Source organism: Macadamia integrifolia, chromosome 2 (genome assembly GCF_013358625.1).
Source record: "Macadamia integrifolia cultivar HAES 741 chromosome 2, SCU_Mint_v3, whole genome shotgun sequence".
In the NCBI taxonomy this organism is placed as follows: Eukaryota; Viridiplantae; Streptophyta; class Magnoliopsida; order Proteales; family Proteaceae; genus Macadamia; species Macadamia integrifolia.
In genome coordinates, this window is record NC_056558.1 from 13,402,283 (window position 1) to 13,427,327 (window position 25,045).

At 35.9% G+C, this 25,045-nt stretch overlaps 1 protein-coding gene and 1 pseudogene across 1 annotated transcript in view; both read left to right on the forward strand.

Annotated features, from left to right (window-relative positions):
* The first annotated feature begins 649 nt into the window (after positions 1-649).
* Positions 650-1,930, forward strand: LOC122058115 (annotated as a pseudogene).
* A 19,470-nt stretch (positions 1,931-21,400) lies between these two features.
* The window catches only part of LOC122059529 (calcium/calmodulin-regulated receptor-like kinase 1), a 7,431-nt gene continuing 3,786 nt past the window's right edge, over positions 21,401-25,045 (forward strand). Inside the window, exons 1-3 of the mRNA XM_042622357.1 lie at positions 21,401-21,623; positions 23,016-23,379; positions 24,474-24,627. Coding sequence (XP_042478291.1) covers positions 23,069-23,379; positions 24,474-24,627 — 465 coding nt within the window. The 5' untranslated portion in view covers positions 21,401-21,623; positions 23,016-23,068. The remainder of the gene's footprint in view (positions 21,624-23,015; positions 23,380-24,473; positions 24,628-25,045) is intronic.

Genomic DNA, 25,045 nt, shown 5'->3' on the forward strand with positions numbered 1-25,045 from the left:
ATAAGAATGTGGAATTTATTAAACCTCATCGAACAAAAAAAATTTCTTAGATTTTTCAAAGGAAAAAAAAATAATATACAAGCACACAAATATTCGACAAACATAACAAATCTAACTTTTGTAGAAACCGAAAAATACCTCATAAATCATTCTCATAAGGAACTGATCCACACATATGGAATCCACCCAAAGAAAAACCCTATGGAGGATTCCACCTGTGTAGATCAGATTGTACAAAAACCTAATCCACACTCCTAATACAATTGATTAGACGCAATGATCTCTCATATCTTCAACTTGTGCCTAAAGCTTCCTCTCCCCTCCCCTAAAATCCAATGGGATACCATTAGATACTTCATAACTACAAGAGAACCTAATATACTCTCTCTCTCTCTACACAGAACAAGACCCCTGCCACTCTCATGCTTGTGCTCCCATTGGTCCAATCGCCGGCGTGCAAGTAAGCTGGCTGCGTCCCCTTGTTTTGGTAAATTGTATTACTAGAGCCTAGCGTGGTTTGAGCTTTGAAGTAAGATTTTTTTTTTTTTTTTTTTTTTTTAATTATATTTTTTTTTTTGACCGGACCAAGTCATGAAATCCACATATAAAAGCAACAACCCATCACTCTGTCACTCACATCACTCATCACGCAGGAGAGAGAGAGAGAGAGAGAGAGAGAGAGAGAGAGAATGTCGAGAGACTGGCCTGTGCTTCCATGGAAGACGAAGATCTTCGTCACCATCCTCCAAGCCTTTGGAAATACCGTGCGTCGTTCTGACGGGACGATCAACCGCCGTTTGGTCAATTTCTTGGAACCCAAAGTTCCCGCTAACGACAAACCCATCAAAGGTGTCAAAACCTCCGACGTAACCGTGGATGCCACCCGAAACCTCTGGTTTCGTCTCTTCAAACCAACCGAAACCCTCTCAGATGTTAGCCTCCCCGTCATCGTCTTCTTCCACGGGGGAGGATTCGCTATACAAAGTGCCGATTCCAAGACTTTCGACTTCGTCTGCCGGAGATTCTCACTTAAATTTCCCGCAGTAATCGTCTCCGTTAACTACCGCCTCGCACCGGAACACAAATTTCCGTCACAATACGACGACGGCTTCGACACTCTTAAATTCCTCGATAAATCGGAACCCGAAAACTTTGGTTTTCCGGCAAATGCCGATCTGTCCAAATGCTTCCTCGCCGGGGACTCCGCTGGGGGGTAACATTGCCCATAATGTCGCCGTCCGATGTGGGAAAGCCGATTTCAAGAAAATAAGAGTGATCGGACAGATCTCGATACAACCGTTCTTTGGAGGGGAAAAGACGATGGAGTCGGAGATTAGGCTTGTGAATGCGCCGATTGTATCTTTGGCGGGCACGATTAGGGCTTGGAAGTCGTTCTTGCCAGAAGGAGAGAATAGAGATCACGAAGCGGTGAATGTGTCGGGACCGAGGGCTGTGGATATTAAGGGAATGAAGTATCCGGAGACGATGGTGGTGGTGGGAGGGTACGATCCGTTGCAGGATTGGCAGAGGGAGTTCTACGAGTGGCTGAAGAGATCTGGGAAGGAAGCGAAGCTGGTGGAGTATCCAAACACATTTCATGCTTTTTACGTATTTCCTGAATTGCCCGAATCTTCCTTGTTTCTCGGGGAAGCCATCGATTTTGTTCGGAAGGTATGCGAGAAGGTCAGGAACTAGGAACTGAGCATATATATGCTAATACCAGTGTATTAATCATTGGATTATGTTGTGTTTATTAGTTTGTCATTCCTAAAGTGGTAAGGTGGTCATTTTGCCCCCTCCCAATATTCTCAATATTCTCTCTCTTTTAAGTGTTGAGATTTCATTTCACCCCTCTCAGGGAGAGGACTGAGATATACATTCCCTGCTCTGAATAAGAAAAATCTACATATACTGTGGAGCTGCCCAGTCATGTGTTTGCCTCTCTCTCTCTCCCCACACTCATGCCACTCATGTGTCTACATCTCTCTCCACTCCCGTATGGCCTAAGGCTCTTGAATGAGAGGAAGGAGTATTTTGAAAAGTTCATTGAAAAAACCAAAAATGCATAGGCAATGGAATGCTGCCTCACAACATACGCAATCAATTGGTAAGAATGTATCGAATATCTCCATTATCGGACAATTCAATCTTTTCGCACCCACTATATCTAAAAGCAGATACACGCTATCATTTTTTCTCTTTTAAGATCATGGAATGACACCAGAGCCCAGTCTAGGCCAATCCCCACATCAATCTTTTCCTTGTGATATGTAGTAACAAGGAAAACTTTTGCCATGAGCTTATGTTTCAAATTCCTCTTGAGTTTTTAATGGTTTTATCTCCATGCAATTTGTCATTATCAATTATTAACTAACAGCGATGGCAATTGGCAACAGCAATACTCTTGCGGCTTTTAAATCTTTTCTATCATAGCTGACAAAGTGGTGCTACAAAGTCATCTATCATCATCAGCTACTCAACGAAAAATTTGCATCCATCAACGTCATCTGAACTTTTTTCCATATAAGTCCATGGGCTCCTCAATCCCGTTTAGTCGTCATTCTTTATTAGTGGGTGGCCACAAGAGTTGGGCCAGTCGAGTTAAATTGTAGCAATTGTTAGTTGGCAATCAGCAAACACAATAATTGCATCTATCCTTGTTCATGATAATAAAAAAAAATTAAAAACAACAAGTGGTTGGAAGTGAGAGCATGGTTTCAAGTATAGGTCCGTATCCGCCATATCGGATTGGCATTGGCTGAGACTGATCCCTGATCGATCTAGATCACTGTATCATTTCGGGGGTAAAATAGTAAAAGATTACTACTTTTAAAAAAAAACAAGGTAAAACCAATCGAAACCCACCAATCCAATACCGATATCGTCCCCTAAATCCAAGAGAGAGTGACTCTTCTAGGGCATCTCTAGAGAGACACTCAAACTACATATGAAAAGAAAAAATTTTATATTTACTATTTAACATGATTCTATAAATTACATAAATTTCTTATCATATTTAATCATGACATAATTTAATTATAATGTTTAAGGAAAAAGAACTTACCAATCTGATGTAGGGAACATTAGCTCCCATGGTCAATGGAAAGGCATATGGGAGTATCTTCAACGAACGGAAAGGGTGGCAATGGGATATATTTATGTTAGCCTATGTTTGGGTATCGGCAATATTAGATTGGCAGAGTTCTTGCTCCCTAATATTATTTTTTTACTTTTCAAACTCAAGTGATTTAGATGCAAAGTTAAATGAAATTTAATAATAACCCTATGGGATAGTTCATTGGCAAGTAACCTTACCTAAAAAAAACTAAAAATAATTTAACAGTAAATATGAAATGATCTGGAGTCGTTGATAAACATGTAGAAGTAATGATTATAAAAGTTTCTTTTGTAGGTTTGAAGTTTTTACTTTCCTTCCCTTCCATTTTCTTTGCATTAAATGGAATCAAAGTAGTTTTATGCTATTTGTATACCTAGTTGAAATTATCCGGAAAGGATTTTGGATCTTAAAAGAGATCCATTAAAATTATGGGAGAGGGAGGCCTGTGTACTAATTCCAGCCAAGGAATATTCTCCCTTTCGAATATTCAAATAGGAGGATAGGAGAGACAATTGGGGATGGGGAGGGCGAGGGGGGCTAAAATAGCTCTGTGTCTTGGCATGCAAATTTTATTCTACACACAAATAGTTTGCAGAACTATTTTTTGGGAGGGGGGCCTAGCTCTTTTTTTTTCTTCCTTTTGTACAAAGGGCAAAAATGGGCAACCAACCAGCGGCGTTATCCCAAGAGGTAGATACAGGGAAAACACATGCCCAAGTAACAAGAATATGAGCAAGTTGCACCATATCTCGGGGCAAATGAAGGACAGGAAACCCAAAAAAATGAGTGGCTAATAAAGAGATATCTCGAGCAATGATTTGAGTTCAGGGGAGATCGAATATGAATATTCATTGATAGCATTGATCACTTGCATGCAATCACTAAAGCATGACAAGTAGAAGATGAAATTACCATATTAGTAGGCTAGCACTAATATGGTAAGAGAATCGATTATATTATATTGAGAAAAAAAAACCTATATATTTGCAAGAAATTATTAGGTAATGGAAGTTATTTCTCTATGGTCATGCATAGATATCTTCATCGAAAACCATAACTTCATGAATTTGACACCACAAATTCGTCAAGGCACCAATAAGGTGTTTGAAAAATAAATTTTAAATGATTTATATTTTCCCTCCCCTCATCTAATTGGAGTCATGATGCCCAAAGACACGATTATATTTTCCCATCCCTCATCCATCTTATTCCATGATTTCTTTTCCCTAGTGATAGTAGAGCTAGAATTGGGAGATCAAACGAAAAAATTTGATGATGCTTTACTAGCTCACTTGTTTTCCGGTCCATCCTCCACCTTATTGGATATGCCTATATTAGTTCAACAAAATATCAAATGCATTAATATACCCATCTGTGGCGTATCTATGTCTTTATCAAAAAGAAAATCATATATTTATATATAATATGTAAAAATTATAAAGTCTTGTATACGAAAACTATATATAAATTACGGGATTTTTTTATTAAAACCCATAAGGGCTCAAATAATTTTCAATTTTACTTTTTTACCCTTTTTAGTATAACACGTTTTTTTTTCCTCCTAATGAGGGTAAATTATGGCATATCACATTTGTAGTGAAAAATGTGCAATACAATAACAACTTTTGATAGGAAATAATGACTAATAAAAAAATATAATAATATTTTTAAAATTTCAATTTTAGGCTTGACTTAAAGTATTTTTGAGAAATAAGACAAGTGAAAATTAAAAGAATGTGAAATGTTCTAAATACACCTACAGAGGTTTCATTTAGACAATCTCATAAATTATACACATATATTTATTTTAGGGGAAATGAACGCTTTTTGATCGCGTGGTCCCTGCACTCGGACACGAACCTTGGCAAAATGATCTCCCAACCCCTATGAAACCCATAAAATCCACCCCTTATTAATACCCATGTGCACCTCCTCATTGGTCTAGCGCTAGCGCAAGGCTAGGCTGCACGACGAAGGAGAGTTATTTTCCCCTTATTTTAAGTATAAACCCTAACATAAGTATGTATTTGTATTTTTAAATATAATTATAAAGGCTTCTAAATGAAGCTCATGATTGGCCGCTATGATATGGATCTTATTCTTCTATGAAAAATAATTTCTTAACTTGAAATAAGAAATCAAAATCGGCCCAATATGATCGATACATATCGATATTGATGGCAACCAATACATAAACTATATCCTTGCCTTTTTCACCAAATCTATATATATATATATATATATATTGATAAAAATAAATAAATCATTACCTTGGTCCATCTATGAGATCCCTTTTTTGCTCTTAAAACAAAAAAAAATCGTAGAATTGCCCTCAAATTTAAAGCCCTTCAATGTACTTAGACTTCAATAACAAGGCTTTGAAAAAGCAGTTGCTTTATTGACCTGGGGCACAAGGCTAGAAAACTTAGACTTACCACATGGAAAAGAAATAAATGATGGAAGTATGTAGAGACATTGTTTTTAAGCCAACAAATCAATGACTTGTGGATAATCGTTATTTTCTTTTACTTTTATTTAATAATGTGGATGCTTGATATCATGCAATACTTCATTATTGTCACTTTGGATTTTCTTTTTCTTTTTGAACTCCCAATAACATCAAAATATGATACAGTTAGGATACAATAATTCTCTTATGTTCGATTTTGTTGCATTTCCTTGTTTTCCCAGAAAGAATTTCAGTCTAAAACTGTAAATCAAGACACTCATAAAGAGTTAGAAATGAGGAATATGCATGTATTTTAATATTTGAAGTATCTTTTCAATTTTCATTTTCCCCGTTTTATGTGGGAAGTGGGTGCTATTAATTGTATTATGAAAATTACAAACCTTATGTAAAAAAAATTGAATGCGTGATCTTGATTACAAGTCTTCATCTTGATAGTGAAACCACATAAGAAAGCACCATCAACGATACAGTCTCTTCCACTAGTTTGAAAGTCTATCCAAAGCTTGAAATTTGCAATGCATGACTTTGACCTCATTTTGATAGGGTGCTCTTACCATGATCTTAAATAGATCTCAAGGTATGACTAAATTCTTTTAGAATCGTGTTTGTCATTGTAGAGAGAGAGAGATGTCCTTCCTCTGCCTGGGTTTTGGGCTTTTGACCAATATGATAAAGAGGTTTTGCAGGTATTAAATAGTCGAAGGAATCATGCAATAAGTAAAAAATGCCCTAATCCAATCCCCTTTTTTTTCTCATAATTTTTCTGCATTTCTCCAAACATGTGCATTCTCTAAAAATGATTGATTGATTGATTATTATTATTATTTTGTGCCGGTAAAGATCCTAAGATTGGGAATTTATTAAACCTCATCCAACAAAAACAATGTCTCAGATTTTTCAAAAAAAAAAAAAACACACACACACGCACACACAAATATTCGACAAACACAATAAATCAAACTTTTGTAGAAACGAAAAAATACCTCATAAGATAACTATTATGCAAGAGAACGAATTGGGTATTCATACGAGACCCATATTCATACGAAACTTATCCACACATATGGAATCCACCCAAGGAAAAACCCCATGGTAGATTCCATCTATGTGGATCAGACCATACGAAAACCTGATCCACACTCCTAATGCAATTGGTTTGACGTGATGATCTCTCCTATCTTCACATTATGCCTCAAAGCTTCCTCTCCCCTCCTCTAAAATCCAATGGTTATTACTAGATACTTCATAACTACAAGAGAACCTAATATTCTCTATTTCTCCCCTCATTCCCACCAAAAGAACAAGACAAGACCCCTGCCACACTCATACTTGTGCTCCCATTGGTCCAGTCCCCGGCATGCAAGTAAGCTGGCTGCGTACTACCTTTCCCTTGTTTGTTGATTGTTTTACTAGAATAGTAGTCCCTAGCGTAGTTTAAGGCTTTAAGCTTTGAAGTAAGATAAGAGGGAGATGGATAGGTATGCCGCCGATATCAAGTATACTAGCGGATAACACCAATAGGAACACATGATGGAGTATCATTCAGGAAAAATATGGGTGTCAATTCGTGGCCCGACCCGACTAAATCGATCGGGACCGACCATTTATAGACCGGCCCGACCCAGACCGTTTATTAAACGTGTCGGGCTTGAGCCCAGCCCGTTTATAAATGGTCGGTCTCGGTTTTGCTACTTGGACCGTCTGGTGCCCGACCGAGACCGACCGAATAACGCCCGACCGAGATCGGCCTATTGTGCACCGACTTGGCCTGACCCTTTAATGATTGTAGAATACCTATTTTACCCCCCCAAATTAAAGAATAAAAACTAAAAAGTAAAGACATGTTCACATTTTTAATAATGGTTATATTTGGTATCATTTATTGATTTATTTTTATTTTTTTTGGCTTGCATGAGTGGGCCGGAATATAAGAGCACATTTTAAAGAGGGCTCGTTTAAAAACCGGTTAAAGCCCGTTTAACATTAAACATGTCCGTAGCCCGGTTAAGGCCCAACTAAAGCCCGATTAAGGTAACCCGATTATAGCCCGAGGCCGACCGACCGAATATAAAGTGTACCATGCTCTCAATAACTAAGCCCGATTAGTTAAATGGGCGGACACGGTGTAGCCTTTGAAAGTCTTCAAGCCCGATTAAGCCCGACCAAAACCGGACCGACCCGACCGATTGACACCCTTAGACGGTATGGTGTCTAATCGTAAATTGGTATTAAGCAGGAGGTATTCTTATAATATTGGCATTCTCTAGGGGGTGACACTGTAAATTACCATTAAAAAAATAAAAAATTCGATGCAGTAACATGCAAGGGCAGGGGATGGTGTGAAGGTCTTGCCTTCTCATTCCATTGTGAGAACAGAAAGAAAAATAGGTGGCATGGGAGTCCGATGTCCTGGTCGACTTTCTCATCTATCGAAGAAGGCTTGCAGGAGAGTTGAGAAAGTAGCAGTCCTACCCTGGAGAAGCAACAACGATGCCATTTTTCTTTCTTAATTTACTCAAACGAAATTGAAAAATAGGTGTCCTCCATCACTGTCTTGCTTCGGCCCATGCCCTCTGTCGCTGTCTTGTGGCCATCGTTGTTGATGGAGATGCGAAGATGAGAATCCTCCATATCTCTCTCTCTCTAGAATTTTCCCACCGCAGTAATCAAACGGTTAGATGAATTGGGAATGTGAGGTATTCATTACTTTTCCACAACTTTTCCAACCTGTTTGGTCACCCCACTAACACATAGGTCCCACCTTAGCAACTCTCCCACCATATCCTCCCCTCAAAAACAAACGGGCCTTAATGAAACTAATTGGTGTAGGAGAAAGAGTCATATATTAGATTTGACTCTTATTTTCTTCATTTCTTCACTCAGTCAATTAGAAAATCTTATTCCCCTTGGAAGAATATAGTGTGAGCTCATTGTTGCTCCATTTAGGACAATCCAATTTTTAATCTTTCAATGGTCCTAAGGTTGATGTTTGTGTTCATATTGTTTTTCTCTTTGTTTGAGTTCCTTGTTAGCCTTTTTTATAGTTTTTTTCTTCCCTTTCTTTAGTGTTTAATACATTTTTATTTTAAAAAAAAAAAAAAAAAAAAAAACTCTCATCAACATGGTATAATACAAGTAATTAAACAAAAAAATATAAAATAAAAGAAGAAATAATCACGAAGACATCTATATAATTTTCAAATATGACACTTCCATATCAACCTTAATGGGGTAGTGGATGCATCCCTTCATCTTCTTGAATTTCTTTAGTTCTTCATTGCTCGATGCAAACAATGATATAGCAGTGTCAGTCTCTTCAGGTTCACGACTCCATTCTCTAGTCTCCATCAGGGATATAATAATTTACCAAAAGAAATTAAGAATATAAATAACCAATCAAAAGTTTGTATTCAATTCATGGTTGTATCCATTTAAGGGAATCCATTCGAAACCTAATTATATCCACTATATTTTATTCAAATTTGATCTAAAGATGTGTCACTTAGTAATTGATGAGTTTTTTTTTTGGTAACGATGGGTATCCAAACCTTCGGCTCATGGTTTCAAGTATTGCTATCGGCTGAGACCGATCCCCAATCCCTAATCGGTCTGGATCAATTATCTGTATCATTTTAGGGGTAAAACAGCAAAAAAATATACTTTTTTAAAAAATAGGGAAAAAATGACCAATAAGCACCGATCCTCTCCTATACCGATACCGAAAACTAAATCCATGCTTTGGCTTGTGTAGTCCCATGGATCCATACTGACCCCACAATCTCATAGATCGGGTCATATTGAAATTGAATAAGAACCATACAATTTTATACCAAAAATAGTAAAAAGCACTAAACACCCTATATGAGTGTAATTGATAAGGTTAAATGTAAAAGAGAGTAGTGAAAGAAGTTAAAATGCGTCGATAACATCTAAGAGGCAATGATGAGACATTAAGAATTTTTTTTCTTTTTGTGAAAGACATTAAGACTAAATTATATGATAGTGATTCGTGTGTGTTTGAGAGAGAGAGAGAGAGAGAGAGGTCTATCATTAGGCATGGAGCCTAGTATAGATAAGCAATATTATATTGAGGTTTGTGAGAATGGTGAATCATCCAGTGCATAGCGCACTGGTTGCAGCTTCTGCTTGTAGAGCAGGCGCCATGTTTGTGGTTAGTTCCCTAGTTGTAGATATAACAAAAAAAAAAAAAAAAGGTTTTGTGAGAGAGACATGAGTCTCAAAAGTCTCATACTGTAGGGGTGGAGCCCCGAAAATAAGGAATATTGAGGTGTGTGTAACAGTGTAAGGGTGCGAATTGAAAATTGAAATCATTTATCGAAATTTTATGTAATTATTTAAATAGAATTTTTAAATTATTTATTATTTGGTTTGATTTTGGTATTAAGAAGAAATTGTTTATTAAATGGTTTGATTTTGATTTTCAAAATTGAAATCGTTTAAATCATCGATTTTGAATCAATTAAAATATATTAGAATTGTATATTATTGAACTGATTATACATATTGTATCGATAAAAAACTGATTAGTATTGGCATTTTATATAAACTTTCTAATTTTTGTAGTTTTTTTTTTTTTCTTTTAAGGTAATGATTCTGGATTCAGAATAGAAGAAATAGAAATATAGAGAAAGGCAGACCCTTGATCCCTATTTAGATAGGCCTAAAGGAGGGGAGAGAGACCCCTAAAACTCGCACGACATGCCCTCCAAATATACAAAGCAATCTAAAATAAAGAGATGGAAAAATGCACAAAGATGCAAACTAAAGCAAAATTATAGACAATAGTATATATTGCAATTAACATCTTCTTTAACAAGCACCCTAAGCTTCTTTGGGAAGTCTGCGAATTCCTTTATTTTCTAGAAATTACTTGATTTCTTGATTTCAAAATATTATTTTGTGTAAGTAACAGAAACCAGGCAATAGGTATAAGACTTTGACAAAAACAATTATATTAATTTCAGCATTTGCATTAGGTGTATTAGAATCCGTATCATTTTCCATAGCCTCATACTTAGTTTCAAATACTTTAAGATTGTAAGTAACAGAAACCAGACAATAGGCATAAGACTTTGACAAAAACTATATTAATTGAAATGTAATTACAAGTAAAAGATGGCTTACTTGTTCAAACAATCCTTTGAAACAGTAGCAGAAAATCGTCTGTCTTAAGTAGAATTGAGTCGTATATAGATACTCTCCTTAAGGTATTTGAATGCCCTGTGTATATATATATATATGCAATCGGGTTGACTTTACATTTTCACCTCCAAGAAAAACAACTCTCCAATTGCTTAAGGTGCACTCCAATAAGTAATTCCACAAATATGTCCGAAAGTAATACTCTGAAATTCAAATAGAAAATAATAACAGAGAGCAAAACAGAGAACGAAAAAACTTGCAGAGAATAGAGAAGCAAAAACTCTCATAGTATGTATTTCGTACAATACCCAGTAAGAATAAGAATTCTGTATATATGGAATGTAAGCCTCTGTGTACGAATGAGTATACCTGTATAGGTACCCATACATATATAGGTGTCTCTTTGTAATGGGAAAGGTACATTCACTTATGGGAAAAGGTACATGTTTCATACGTACAGGTGCATGCATATACATGTACATACATGTACATTTATTGGGAACATACACCAATAATATGTCCCTTAGGAAAAAATGTGGAATAAAAAATTACATGTAGTAAAAAGTAGGTTCTTTGAACCACCTAAACCCACACCCATACCCGACCTCGGCCACAGCCTTGCCCAATGCGCTCAATTCAAAAGCACCCGTAGAACCCACACACACACATGACAAGGGAGAGTACCACTCCAAAGAGCTTGCATCCTTAACAAACATTCCTACATATATATTCAAGTTTTCTTTCATCCCTAAGCAATGTAGGACTAAACTTTTATGTGTTGTCTTTAGCTCATTCACAACTCCACAAGTGCTAAAGACAAATAGTAAACGTAGAAGAGACTTTTAAGGGAGAAAACTGAATTTCAAAAAGACTACTTTGGATTTCAAAAATATCATTTTGAAAAGACCAATTTGACCATAGTTTGAAATTTAAATTCCAACATTTTGTGGTATAAAAATAGATAATTTATTCCCCCTTATCCCCAAAAAGATCTTGTAAATTGTAATGCTTACTCTCAAACTCTTCATTTACGCAGTAGGGATATTTTTTTGTTATAGGCTTCATCTTTTTCTTTTTTTTTTTTATAGGAAATTTATATGTATTAAAGAAAAAGAAAAAAATATAACAACATAGAAAAAGGCAACCCTTATAACCTTCTTTCGGCAGACCAAAAGAAATGAGGAGATGTCCCTAAATCAAACAGGACAAACCCTGTATTACAATTAATTAAAAACAATAGAAAGAAAATTTTTAGCAATTGGGAAAGATGCTATGAAGGAGTTAAGTAGCATCTTTGGATTCCTATCTAATTAAAAAGGGGATTTTTCTCATCTTTGCATGATTTATGAATTTTCTTGTGATTTTATATATTCGACACATTTACATTTAACTATGATAAAAAGTAAGGCAAAGATAACATCTACATCATTAGAAGAGTAGGAAGCCATATGTAGTCAACTGATTGGTTTAACTCTCTCCAAACATGCTTGAACTCCTTCCTAGCAAGTTGAGATCTGATATATGAAAATTTTAGCTCTTTATAAATTGAAAATCTCAGGGCTCCATGATCTTCCCATTCAACATATCTATGGATAATTTTTAATAAAATCAGATAGACTTCAAGGAGGCTCTTTTCAATGCAAAGAAGAATGCCCCCAGCTTGGAGCTCCAACACTGCAGTACACAAGAATGGGAGAGCCCTTATTGTCTTGATCAAGCCTTCATATGAGGCTTTGTCTTGGGAAAAGGCCCCGACACAATGAAGAGCAACCAAAATACTTCGTGGCGGGAGACAAGAACAAGCCTTAGGGACCATGGTTTCGAGTATCGGTTTGCGATCGGTTGTAGTGGATTGGTATCCGCTAAGACCAATCCCCGATCTGATAAAGATCTGGATGGATCATTTCAAGGGTAAAATAGTAAAAAATAGTATTTTTTATAAAAAAACAAGGGTAAAATAGACTGATATCCGACGATCTGATCCGATTCAAACCAGCATCAGCAGAGACTGATACTGGTACCGTCTCCTAAATCCTTGTTGGGAACATTAACCAGCCAAGTCATGCACACTTACCAATTATCCACAAAGGGCTAATTTGAACCATGTAAATTATTGCTGTGTTGAATGTCAAGAAAAAAAATATATATATTTTAAAAAGATTGAATTTGAAGAGAGAGATAGACATATAAGAAAATCATTGTGTAATTATGATATTTATGTTATTTTATTTTTTAGCATTTAAACATGGCCTAGGAAAATGACATATCTATGCTAGTGATATGGCTTACGTTAGTGATTCCTTGAGTCTTTCTCTTTCCTCTCCCATTGAAATGACATATCTACCTCTCTCTCTCTCTTTTTTTTTTTTTCTAACGACCGATATTTAGGTCTTTGGCCTGACTAGTCCCGTGGGCCCATACTGACCCTACAACCGTATGGACCGGGTCATACCGGGGTTGAATGAGAATCATTCAACTTTCATTGAAAGCAATGAAGAGCACTAAACACCCCTATGTTAGTGGTCCAAGGTGTGCCTAGTGAGAATCGAACTTAGGACATCCGTGTTTATGGCTCAACATATCTACCTCTCTATTATGGGAGGAAAGAATCAGACTCAAACAACTCTAGCATATACTTTGCTACACTCCTAGATAGAATGTTACTTCCCTTATTTTAAATTGTTTTTATTTCTTATATCACAATTTGATCCTAGATGCCATGGTTGCAAGTCAAAAACATAAGATTTCTTTGTTAGGCTTCAAAATTAGATCTGTTCCTAATTAGACCCGAAAGTGTTAATTGGAATCGACTATGAAATAGAAATCAATAAAAACCATTTATTAATTGATTTCAAATTTAAGATATTGGAATCATTTAATTAACAGTTTGATTTTGTTTTATATCCTTCATACTTTGAATCAAAATCATTAACACTCTTTTGAGAGAGAGAGAGAGAGAGAGAGAGAGAGAGAGAGAGAGGGGTTCTCAAAAGTCTCACATTCGGCGTGGAGCATCCTAAAGTAGATAACCATTATTTTTGTTTTGTAACATTCAAATTAAGGATAAACGTTAGAGTCTAATCATGCTTTTCTCTTCCTTAAAAATGATCAAAGATGGTTGGGTTATTGTAAGATTGATATGGATGTCACATATATATATATATATATATATATATTGTGTTCTTAACCCCACCAAGTGACTAAGATGGTAGGGAATATGAAATAAATAAAGAAACCATTAGTGATCCAAAGAGTGTGTCACGTTTGATAGCTCCAACTTAGCTTATTTGGATTTTAACTTGAAAGTGGACCTATGATATCTCCAATTAAACCTTATTAATAAGAATCAAATCATAATGAGATATTAAAGATAAGCACAAAGTGATCACTATTTTGTCAAGTAGTACTCCAAAGTTGTGTGAAGATATAAACATGATCTTCCATTCCAAATCTCTTTCTATATTATAAAGTGACAAAAAAATGCTTCTCATTACACACTCATACAAAACAGTAATATTATAAATAGTTTTCCTCCATGTTATGAACGTGCACGTATAGAGATTTATAGTATCACCCTTATCATAATGAGATGATGAGAATAAATAATGGGTAGGGCTCTTCTAGAGAGATCGTGTGATAAAGAGGCCAGGAATATTAGAGTCATTTAGTTAGGACTTTAGGTAGATTTGAAGAGGGAAGGAACCACCCTTTTATCCATCAAAAGCTAAAATGGTAGGTAGGGAATAGCAAGTTAAGAAAGTTTTTCTTCTACTAATCTCGTCTAATTCATAGTTTTTGAAGTCGTCCCTTAGTATCATTTATGACTAAAAGATGTCACAATAGTCTGGACTAATTGTGAGATTGTCATCAATTTATTTCAACAAGAGCAGAGATGCTAGTTATGGTTCAAGTTGTGGGTTGCTTATTTAGTTTCAATGCGGAGTTATATATTGCATATCTAGTTTTCAATGTGGAGTTGTGTATTGATCATTACAAAATTTTCAACGTGGAGTAGTGTTCAAGTTGCTACTTTTTTATTTTGGGGGGCTATCAAGAATTCATAATCTCATTCCTCTTGTCATGGTGCTAGACGTAATGCATGTAGGACGTTTTGATTAACCATACATTATAGAGAACTGAACTGATAACTTATTGTAATCTATCATTATAAGCTTGTGGCTGATTTATAATAATATATATTAATTTAATGATCGACACTTATTTTAATTAACCATATATCTCATCAATTTTTTTTACATGAATCCTCGAGCTCGTCATTGTTTGAAATCTTCATACAATCAACCCAATTAAGTTGTGATAGATTTTAAATACTATTGTTGTAGTTAAACTAGAACTCAATCATTTGTAATCTTGTATTATCTGATGTTCCCTCGTTTGAATAAAATTATATTCCCCCACCACCCCACCACCCCACACCACACCCACCCCCTCCACCCCCCCACCCCCCAAAAAAAAAAAAAAAAAAAAAATCTTCCCTCATTATGAATTATGACTAAAAGATGATTGGAATGTTTGACGAATTCTTCCTATAGGGTGGGTGGTGGTCTTTCTCTCCCAAGTTCAGCGAGCCCAATCCCATGCTAAGTAGATTGGGCTTGACCCTGGGCTTTGATTCAGCCCCAACAAGCTCAAACCTGGCGACGGTATCGGGAGGCCCAAACCTCATAGACCCAATAGGGTGAATATGTCAATTTATGTCAGTGATGCAATAATAACTTTGGCTGATAATACTAAATAGATGTTAAGAGCATTTAAGTCCATAGCATGAGATAATCCCATGAGCAAAGATTCTAATTTGAAAACATAATATTTATAGAAAGTCCATAATTAATGAACAAAAGGCTTCTCATAACCCTTGTTAAAGCTTCTTAGCTATTTTTATGTTTCAAAGGACATAAGCAACTTTGGAACTTATAATTGCGTATTATGAAACATCTTTGAGTATTATAAAATAGGAAGTAAGAATGCCACCTTCCGGCGCATACCTGCACCTAGATATAGAGGGTGAAAAAAGCTGCACTACCTCGAGGGTCTTCCCATTGGCGCTGCCCTATGCTGTGTACCTGTGCCAAGAGGTAGTATTCTCTTGTCTTATAAAATTACTTAAGAAAATCTAGTTCTTAGATTTTTCAATTATTTTGTGTGTTGGTACTTGGTAAAACAATATCACGTGTTATTAAGCATATAACACATAAAGCAATTCATTTTAAAGGAGTTGTTTTTATATTTTAATTCTTTTATATGCCTTAGCAACAAAACGTCGTTACAATTCATTTAATAGGATTCTTTTTCTGAAAATTTTAAGATATTTTTCTTAAAAAAAAAAAAAAAGAAAAAAAAAGAGAGAGATGATTCTAATAGTTTTCATATGCAATAACTTTTTTTTTTTTTTTTTGGGGTGAGGGGTGTTCAATAAAAATTAATGTGCATAAATGTGTCCGACCACTAAGCAAGCAACATATGGATCAAAGGAAGATCTCTCCAATGTCCTCCATGTGTCAACCGATCTCCACACATAGCACTATACCGTCATTAAGGTTATAACTGTCAAGAGGCTAACTCCTACATTTAATGGAATCACTCACGACTAGAGTTAGATTCTCTGTGGCGCAACAAGGTATTTGGTATGCATCTAACGCCCATAAATGCCTTGGGCAGCATGTGACCGCCTTGGGCTCCATGTCCGACATTAGTGGCCGTTGGATGCGCTCTAGATGTGCTATTGCACCACAGAGGAATTCAATCCCCCACAACTCTTCACTTTAGCCCATAACATGGATTAAGGAGCAAGGGCCACCAGCAGCGGCGGCGGGGATGCACGACAGCCTCCAGCAAACGCCAAGGTTTGAGAAAGCCCAATGACCCAACATGGTTTCAAGACGCACGGGTTGGGCTCTGAAATGTTTAGGCCAATCCGGAGCCCATTTCATGACAGTCCAAGTTGTTTAATCGGATAAACTAACTCGGAAAATTCTTCAACAAAACCGGGTTCATTTTAATTTTAATTTCTTTTACAACCTTATATCTTTAATGATCCTTATAATTATTTGCACCATAATGATGGCCCTAGAATAGCAAAGTTCCAGAGTAGAGGCTTGATTTGAGTTGTGATTTGTAATGTATTCTTGGAATAGATTTTAGCTAAGGCTGTGTTTGGTAACGTTTCTGTTCTAGAAACGACATTTCGTGTCAAAAACTAAAATTTCAGTTTCTGTGTCAAAATACCTTTTTTTTTAGAACGGAACTGAAATGACGAGACTACCTTTTGTCGTTCCGTCAATTCTCATTTCTAGTTTTTTTTTTTTCCCCAAAAAAAAACGAAACATGCCATAAATGCACCAAACGCTTTATTCTGTTTTTTCGTCCCAGAGAATGAAAAAACTCCTGAAACGTTATCAAATGCAACCTAAGTATAATGTCAGTATACCCAGGTTTATCTATATCTTCCCTTTTCCTCTCAGCAAAATCCCCTAGCTGTATCCCTTCCATCTCAATTTTCTCATTAGTTGGCCGCTAGCTCCAAGGAAGTCGAGGGCATACCTAACTTCTTCCTTGGTTCTTAATTATGTCAAAGAGGGCAGGTTTGGCTACTTAATTATAACACCTGGGAACTGTGGCATGAGAGTTCGTTGACATTAAATTAAATGGCGTGCGAATTGTTGCTGTGGAAATTTGCACGGGATCACCTACACAGGAAGAGTCAAGAGACAAAGCAGAGGAGGTGACTAGACAGGACTCTGTGGGGATTATCCGTTGCCTAAATTAGAATTCTATACAAACAACATTATACATTCAAGAATTAAATAACAGTAAGCTTAGAATATAAAGTAATCGCTTGCATATCTTGGATACGGTTCATTTATTTATTGAGTGAAAACAACTAGACCTTAGAGCCGTTAATAGAATGATATGTCTTCCTTTCGTAAGTGCCATCATGGAGCATTCTTATTTTGTAACTATCATCATGGAGAATCTCTAATGGTCAATTGTTGGAAAATCCTCAGAGTTTGCAAATTAGCCTCGAACTGATCGCAAGTCAAGTTCATTCCCTAATCACGTGGCATCCATCTATTGGTTGGTTGATTTTATGCATATCACACATGTATTGAGAAGGTCCAAAGAAGTGTATTTTTTCTTTGTAGAAAACATACAAAGAAATTAATTGAACTTTAGAAGTATAGATTTGAATGATTCCATTGATCCCCTTTCATTGATTTTCTAGAAGGGAGTTCCATCTGACTGATCAACCAATGGTGGGCGCATTGCGTTAACACGCACCATGTGTGACGTGAATGGTTTACTTTATGATATGATCCGTAATTTTTATTAATTATTGGTATAGATGATAGATATACACAAATAAATTAAACTGACTATTCATAGATGATGCTAGCATTTTTATCCCCTTGTTTCAAGATTAAATAGAAAATGGCAACATCAGTTTAGGCATTTTCTTTAGCCATCATCAGCACAAAGATTTTGACAATATTCTTTCTCTCTCTCTTTCTCTCACATCTAAATATCAACAAAGTGTATGTTATCAAAGTTCTCTTCAATGGATATATTTTTTAGGTAAAAAAAAGCGTAAAAGCGGGGTCTTGTTGCTTTTAGGCATAGAGGGGGTAAAATGATTGCGCTGACCTTCATGAAAGATTGAAATCTCGTCCCTATTGATGCATATGTATACTCTTGTTGGTTGATTCTGTTTGGCGTAGAACTCTCTCATTTTTTATTTTTTTATTAAGTTGATCATGTTTATATAATCACTCTTGTTGGCCCTGTTTGACAGTAAAACTCTCTTCCTATTTCTTTTTATTAAGTTGATCATGTTGGTATAATCACTTCAACCATTGGGAAAATAGGGCTGATCTTTGAGATTGTTCACTTGTTCATATCATTCAATATGTATTATATTCTTAATCATTATATATTTCTTTCAAACATTTCAAGAGGGGATATATATAATTTTATTTTTTCGTTAAGAAAAAAATGTTTTTTTTTTCATGAAGGGCCCGTTTGATTTTGTTTCTAGAAAAGTGTTTTCCCATTTTGAGCTGTTTGATTTTTCTGTTTTGTTTCACTTGTTTTTCTAAACAGAAATAGAAATTTATGTCTATTTCTAATATAAATTTATGTCTATTTCTATGTCTATAAACAGGAATGGAGAAACAAGTCAAACTTATTTTCTGTTTCTAGAAACAAATGGGAGGGACAAAAATTGTGAAAAACCTGATATTTCACTCGACTTACCCCAACCCTAGCCATTGTTGAAACTTCTCGCTATCCAGAAGCAATGACTTCAACTTGGATTTGTGAAGCTCACAGTTCTGGACTGCCTTCATCCTTCTGAAGCTCATATCCATTATGCATACCTGCAACTCCAACATCATGCCTTCACTAATGAGCTATATACCTGTAACGTTGTGTCCTCATTCGTGTCTTGAACCCAAGAGCACCTCCTACCGCACTGTTGCAAAAGTTTCTAGAAACAGAAAATTCAAACACCTTTTTACAATTCCACTGGAACGAAGTTTTCCATTTGTGCTATTTCTAGACATAGAAACAGTAGAACAAAATCAAACAGACCCTTAATTTCCCATATCCACAGTTTTTTTTTTTTTTTGACTGATCATAAGTAGGATAAAAAAACAATGGGGATATTATTGACCATTCATAAATAGGGGCAGACATTTAAAGACATTGATAGCTGGAATTTTCCTAAGAATATTATTGCTCATTCAAAATAGGGGATATACATTAAAGACATTGCTTCACATTTCTTCACATATTTAGTAAGAGAAATGCTCAATCATCCTCCAAGAGACAAAGGGGTAGCAGTTTTTCTTGATCCGAAGCTAGTTAAGCCATGGGATAGCTTAATTGGCAACAACCAACTCCTCACAAAAACTAACCATTTGAACACAAAATGATAAGCTCCAACCTCATATCAAAATAGTTCCACTTCATCCACCACTTTATTTGCATGATCCTACCCATCCACTTTTCCCCATCAGGAAATATAGCTAGCGAAACATTGCCTTTTCTACTTTATTGTAAAAATAGAAATGACAAATGCTTATGTTTCTATTTTAAGTCTAAATCATATTACATTTTTTGGGTAACGAAATCAAATTACGCTCGTGGTTAAATAAGTAATCATTCATATCTTACTTCCAAAATCATGATAATGAAAAAGCTTTCTCATTATAAAATGGTGTATTTTAGACTTGGTTAGAAGGTTGGGTGAGGATGGGATTGAGATTCTTTCTCAAACTTAATTGTGTAATTCTTGTGCAATTCTTTGTGTACATGAGATTTGTACATGTTTAAAATCAAACGTTCATAGAAGTTTAAGGAACTTGAGGGGTTAAAATGGATTTGGATTTAAAAAAAACTTTTACAACCATTGGATTTTGAAAATATACAAATGTCACGTGCACAAAGAGAATTGCACAAGAATTGCACGATTAAGAATTGGCGAGGACTACGAACACTAGGATAGCCTAGTGGTGGTAGTTTTGACTTGTGAAGCCGACACCCAAGGGAGGAAGTCATGGAATCAAACCTTGTCATACGCATTGTGTAAGTATGATTGTGTGTATGTATGTGTGTTCTACAATTTAAGTAGAAATCATGGGAAAATCAAGTTACTCTCTAAGTAAAAGTAAACCAAATATTTACACTTTTTGGGCTGTTATTTTCATCCACTTGTTGACTTTTCAAGCCTTCTATCCTTTCCTCTCATTTTCTTGATAGAGGATCATAACATACGTAACTTTATTGTCGCACCAAGGTCAATGTCCATTAAAGATCTGATGTAGAAATCATCTCATGTCAATTCTCTTATCTACTCTCATGGCTTGAGAACTGTGTGACTAATCCTCTCAGTCTCACTAGGTTCGTTAGGTTTGGCCGTTGGGTCTTATGTCAAAACTCGCAAACCACAAAGATCAACTAATCCCAACAAGTCAATGAAGACATGAACCAATGTATCAACTTTCAAATCTAGATTGGTGGACAATAAAGGTAGTCAATTATAGGTCTGGCCGAGCTTAAGGACCAACCTGATTAATAAATATTTTTGGTTCTAATATGGCTCGATTATAATTGATCATTTCTAGTGCAAAGGTACTACCCGATAGATGTCATCCAAGATGAACAATTAATAGTTCGAGTCAACTCAACATGTTTAAAGTCCGTTGAAACTTGTTTATTGAGCCTAATACATTTAAAACCTGATTATAGCCTGTTTAGAGATAAATGTGTCTAACCCGTTCAAAATCGCATAAAGCCTTTTTAACCTGATTGTTTGTAGCCCCTAAAAGACTAGTACCTGATCAACCAATTTACAAATGAAACTATGCCTAACATATGAGGACCGATTATTTAAATAAGACGATCATGGTGCAAGGTCTTAAACTAAAGAAGCCAGATCAGATTCGACCGAAACTGACCCGGCCCAACCAATTAACAACCTCAACTGGTGCCTCATGGGAAGATAGGGGTTGTCTGGGGATATAATAATTTTCATTTTGTGGGCGCGTTCTATCACGCGAACGGTGCCTCGCCGAAGGAATTTAAACCATAGGCGTAGAGGAAGAAAGTTCTTCTATTACCTTAAGGAAAAATAAAATAGACTTTGCTCTGCTGTCTGAGTTGTATCAGTATGACTCTGAGGAGAGGATAGCTCCCGTCACGTCTCCTGAGCTCTGTGATCGCATTGAGCTAGCTTTTTTTTGCTTTCCTCCATCAAATTTGGATCTCATTTCGAAATCCGATACCTCGCACTTAGTTCAGAGCTTCCAACTTCCGTCCATCGTCCATTGATAGAGCTCCTGTGTTCATCAATCGGTAAGATAGAGCTACTATGCTCAACTGCCTTACTTTTCGATGATAATCTCTTCTTCTTTATTTCTTTAACATGTTGAGCTAGGATATTGGATTTTGAAATGTTTTCCTTCTCATTCTTTGTTATATATATATATATATATATAATCTCTGATTTTCTTATGTGTAGTTGTGGTGAGATCCCTCATCTGTTTTTGTATTTTCCCTTCTGCGATTAGTATTAAGGAATTGAAGTTATGTTGTTCATTTCGGATGCTTTAATTGAGTTTAGTCGATTACTGGAAGACTGTTGGAACTTCTGAAATTTGTTGTCCGCTCCCAATTTCACGCTGAAATGTGTGGTTTAGTTTTGTTTAGTAAGACTATGAATCGAAATGGTCAAGCCATGGATCCAGAATTTCTTTTGTGTTTTTGTTTGCAAATCTGGTCAGCTTAGTTCAGTGTGTAATTATGAAGCTCAATCTGCTCAAGTTTATTCACTGACTTTACAAGCTTAAGTAGAGGTCCCAACTATGGTTGAAGATCTATCTACAGATCTTTTAACCCCCTTTCCGGTGTTGCTTTTCTTTCTTTTCTATGGGAAAGGTGTCCTTTTCAATTCAGATATGAGCTACAGAACCTCTTATTTGTTCCTTCATTGAATTCATAGGATCTTTGTGAAGTTACTCTTTCATGATTTTAAGAACTTACAGCTAAACCAAACTGACAAGAACCCTAATGACTGTAATTCTTCATTACCACTGCTACTACCACCTGTGGACATCATTTTCCCCACGGATATGGAGGCTGAAAATATTTTGTTTTTCGTAATAGACTTAAATATATTGGAGGGTCTAATCCAAAACCTTAAGAGGAGGGCGCTCCTCAAGTATATGAAGCTACCAAGGACCTGAATAGACCAAAGACTTGGGCTCCATTACCACGTTGATGGATCCAACCCAAAACCTTAAGGCATTAAGTGGAGAAAGCTCCTCAAGTATATAAAGGCGGCAACGACCTGAACAAACGAAGTGGGACTATAGCTCTACAACTCCCAACATTTCAACATCCCACTCATGTGTAGCTTTTGAATACTTGGCTTTACACATGACAAGAAACTTAGGGAGGATGACAAAAAAAAGTTGAGCTTTGATACCATATTGGAGGGTCTAACTCAAAACCTTTAGACATTATTAAGTGGAGAGAGCTCCTCAAGTATATGAAGGCACCAAGGACATGAACAACTGATGTGAGATTATAGCTCCATAACTCCCAACATCTTAACAAAATATCATGAGACCTTTTTTTTCCCCTTATCCTTTTAACAGGTTTCTAGTTCATTTATTAAGTCAGCAGTCCATTATGTAATCAAAGAAATATCAATTTGTGCTTGAAGATTTATTGGTCCTTTTGCAGGTCTGTCAATGGAGCTGAGACTTGAATAGGAAGAGCCTATCAAGATCCAGGAGATGAAAGGCATGTCATGGGGGCTGATTATTGGGATCTCAATAGGGGTGATAATTGGAGTTCTTTTGGCCATTTCTGGTCTATTCTGCATTAGGTACCGCAGGAAGCGTTCACAGATAAGCAGCACCAGTTCATGTAGGGCTGCAACAACCCCAATCCATTCAAATGGCCCCAATTCATGTACAATATTGTCAGACTCAACCATTGATCAAGAGTCTCCCAAAGCATCTGAAACGAAGGGCTTATCCTTGTGGCTAGGACCTAGGAAAAAGAATGTAGTCTCTATGTCTGGAATACCTAAATATTCTTACAAGTATGTTCAACATCTTTATATTAATAGTCTATTTGAGCTTGTCAGAACCATGTTTTCATTTCATTGCGGTCTACTTCTTTTATCAACAAAGGACTATATTGGAATTGTTATGGCCGTCCCATGAATAGGATATCATGCACTACCTTGCTGAGAATCACTTATATCAGTGATGAATAGGATATCATGCACTATATTGGAATTGTTATGGCCGTCCCCATTAGTATTGATTTCCTGATCCTCTTTAGGTCTGAGCACAAGCAGTGGTATGTAGCTCATCTTTAGACATGAACTGTTGTAAATTCTTACTAATCATTGTTTTTAAGCAAGTTAAATTGAATTTTTTGGTGGTTTAGTTAGCTTCTGAGTATGCAATTCTTTTCCATATTGAGCTTGAGTTTGGATCCAGAAAATAAGGACTGAACTTAAGTAGGGTTACTAGAAGGTGAACTTGAAAAGGTAAAACTTTAGAGGTAGCTTCTTTATGAATATATATATATATTATATTTTTCCTGTGATAAATATCTCGAAGTAAAGAGAAGGTAGTTACAATGTTACGGCCATGTTGACCACATAGTCCAATCATTAAAATGTTATGGCCATGTTGACCATATAGTCCAACCATATCTCCTCCTGCTTTGCAGTTGATGTGATTACTGAATCTAATTCATCAAGCATCAGTACCTAATGTGTAAAAAAATAGTTATTGGTCTACAACACTCAATATTGCATGTTCAGCATGTTTGAAACTGAAAGATTAGACAAATAGAGGAAACATAAGATTTGCCCTATTCAGCTCTGGTTTTTTACTTCCAATTTGATTAAGTTGGAATGTATATGTGACAAAGAATATGCCATAAGAACTTCAATAGTGAACTTGAGTGATTTTCTTTGTATTGTTTACATTTTGTTCTCTGTATTCTGCAAGTCTCAGTTTGCTATGATGGTGAAGAAGTGATAATTGTGAAAGTCACCTTGCAATGCCTCAATTTTGTAATTTTACATCTAGTCAAATTTCTTAAAATTTTTATTAGGTATCTTGAGGTGTTTTTCCTTTATCTACTATCAATTAACCAAATCTTTGCTGATGCTTTCAGAGATCTTCAGAAGGGGACTCACAATTTCACAACGGTACTAGGTCAAGGGGCATTTGGTCCTGTTTACAAAGCTAAGATGTCAACTGGTGAGACCGTAGCTGTTAAAGTCCTTGCTACAGATTCCAAGCAAGGGGAGAGGGAATTCCAGGCAGAGGTAATATTATGGATATTTTAGGCATTTGAAATATTGGATACATGCGCACATACATAAGCATGTGAATGCTACTGCTAAGTTAATATGCTTTAAAATATATTAACACGGTATAAAAATGATTGTTGGAATCAATAAATGGTGCATTTGAAATAAAGATCTTTCAAAAAAATTTGTTCAATGTGAGTACAAAATCTTGTCTGACATTTGCAAATTTCAGTACCTGTGGAATTCATTCAACTTGTTTTTGTTATATATAAGTGTTTTACAAGAGGAAAAGCTCTGGGAAGATCAATGCAATACAAATTATCTATGACATGGCTACCTAGAAAGAACATATTCTGAAAATGATGTTGGGAAAAGAAATCCAATCATTTGTTTGATTTCTAGAATACTTCTAAATACCAGTTACCACCCCCCC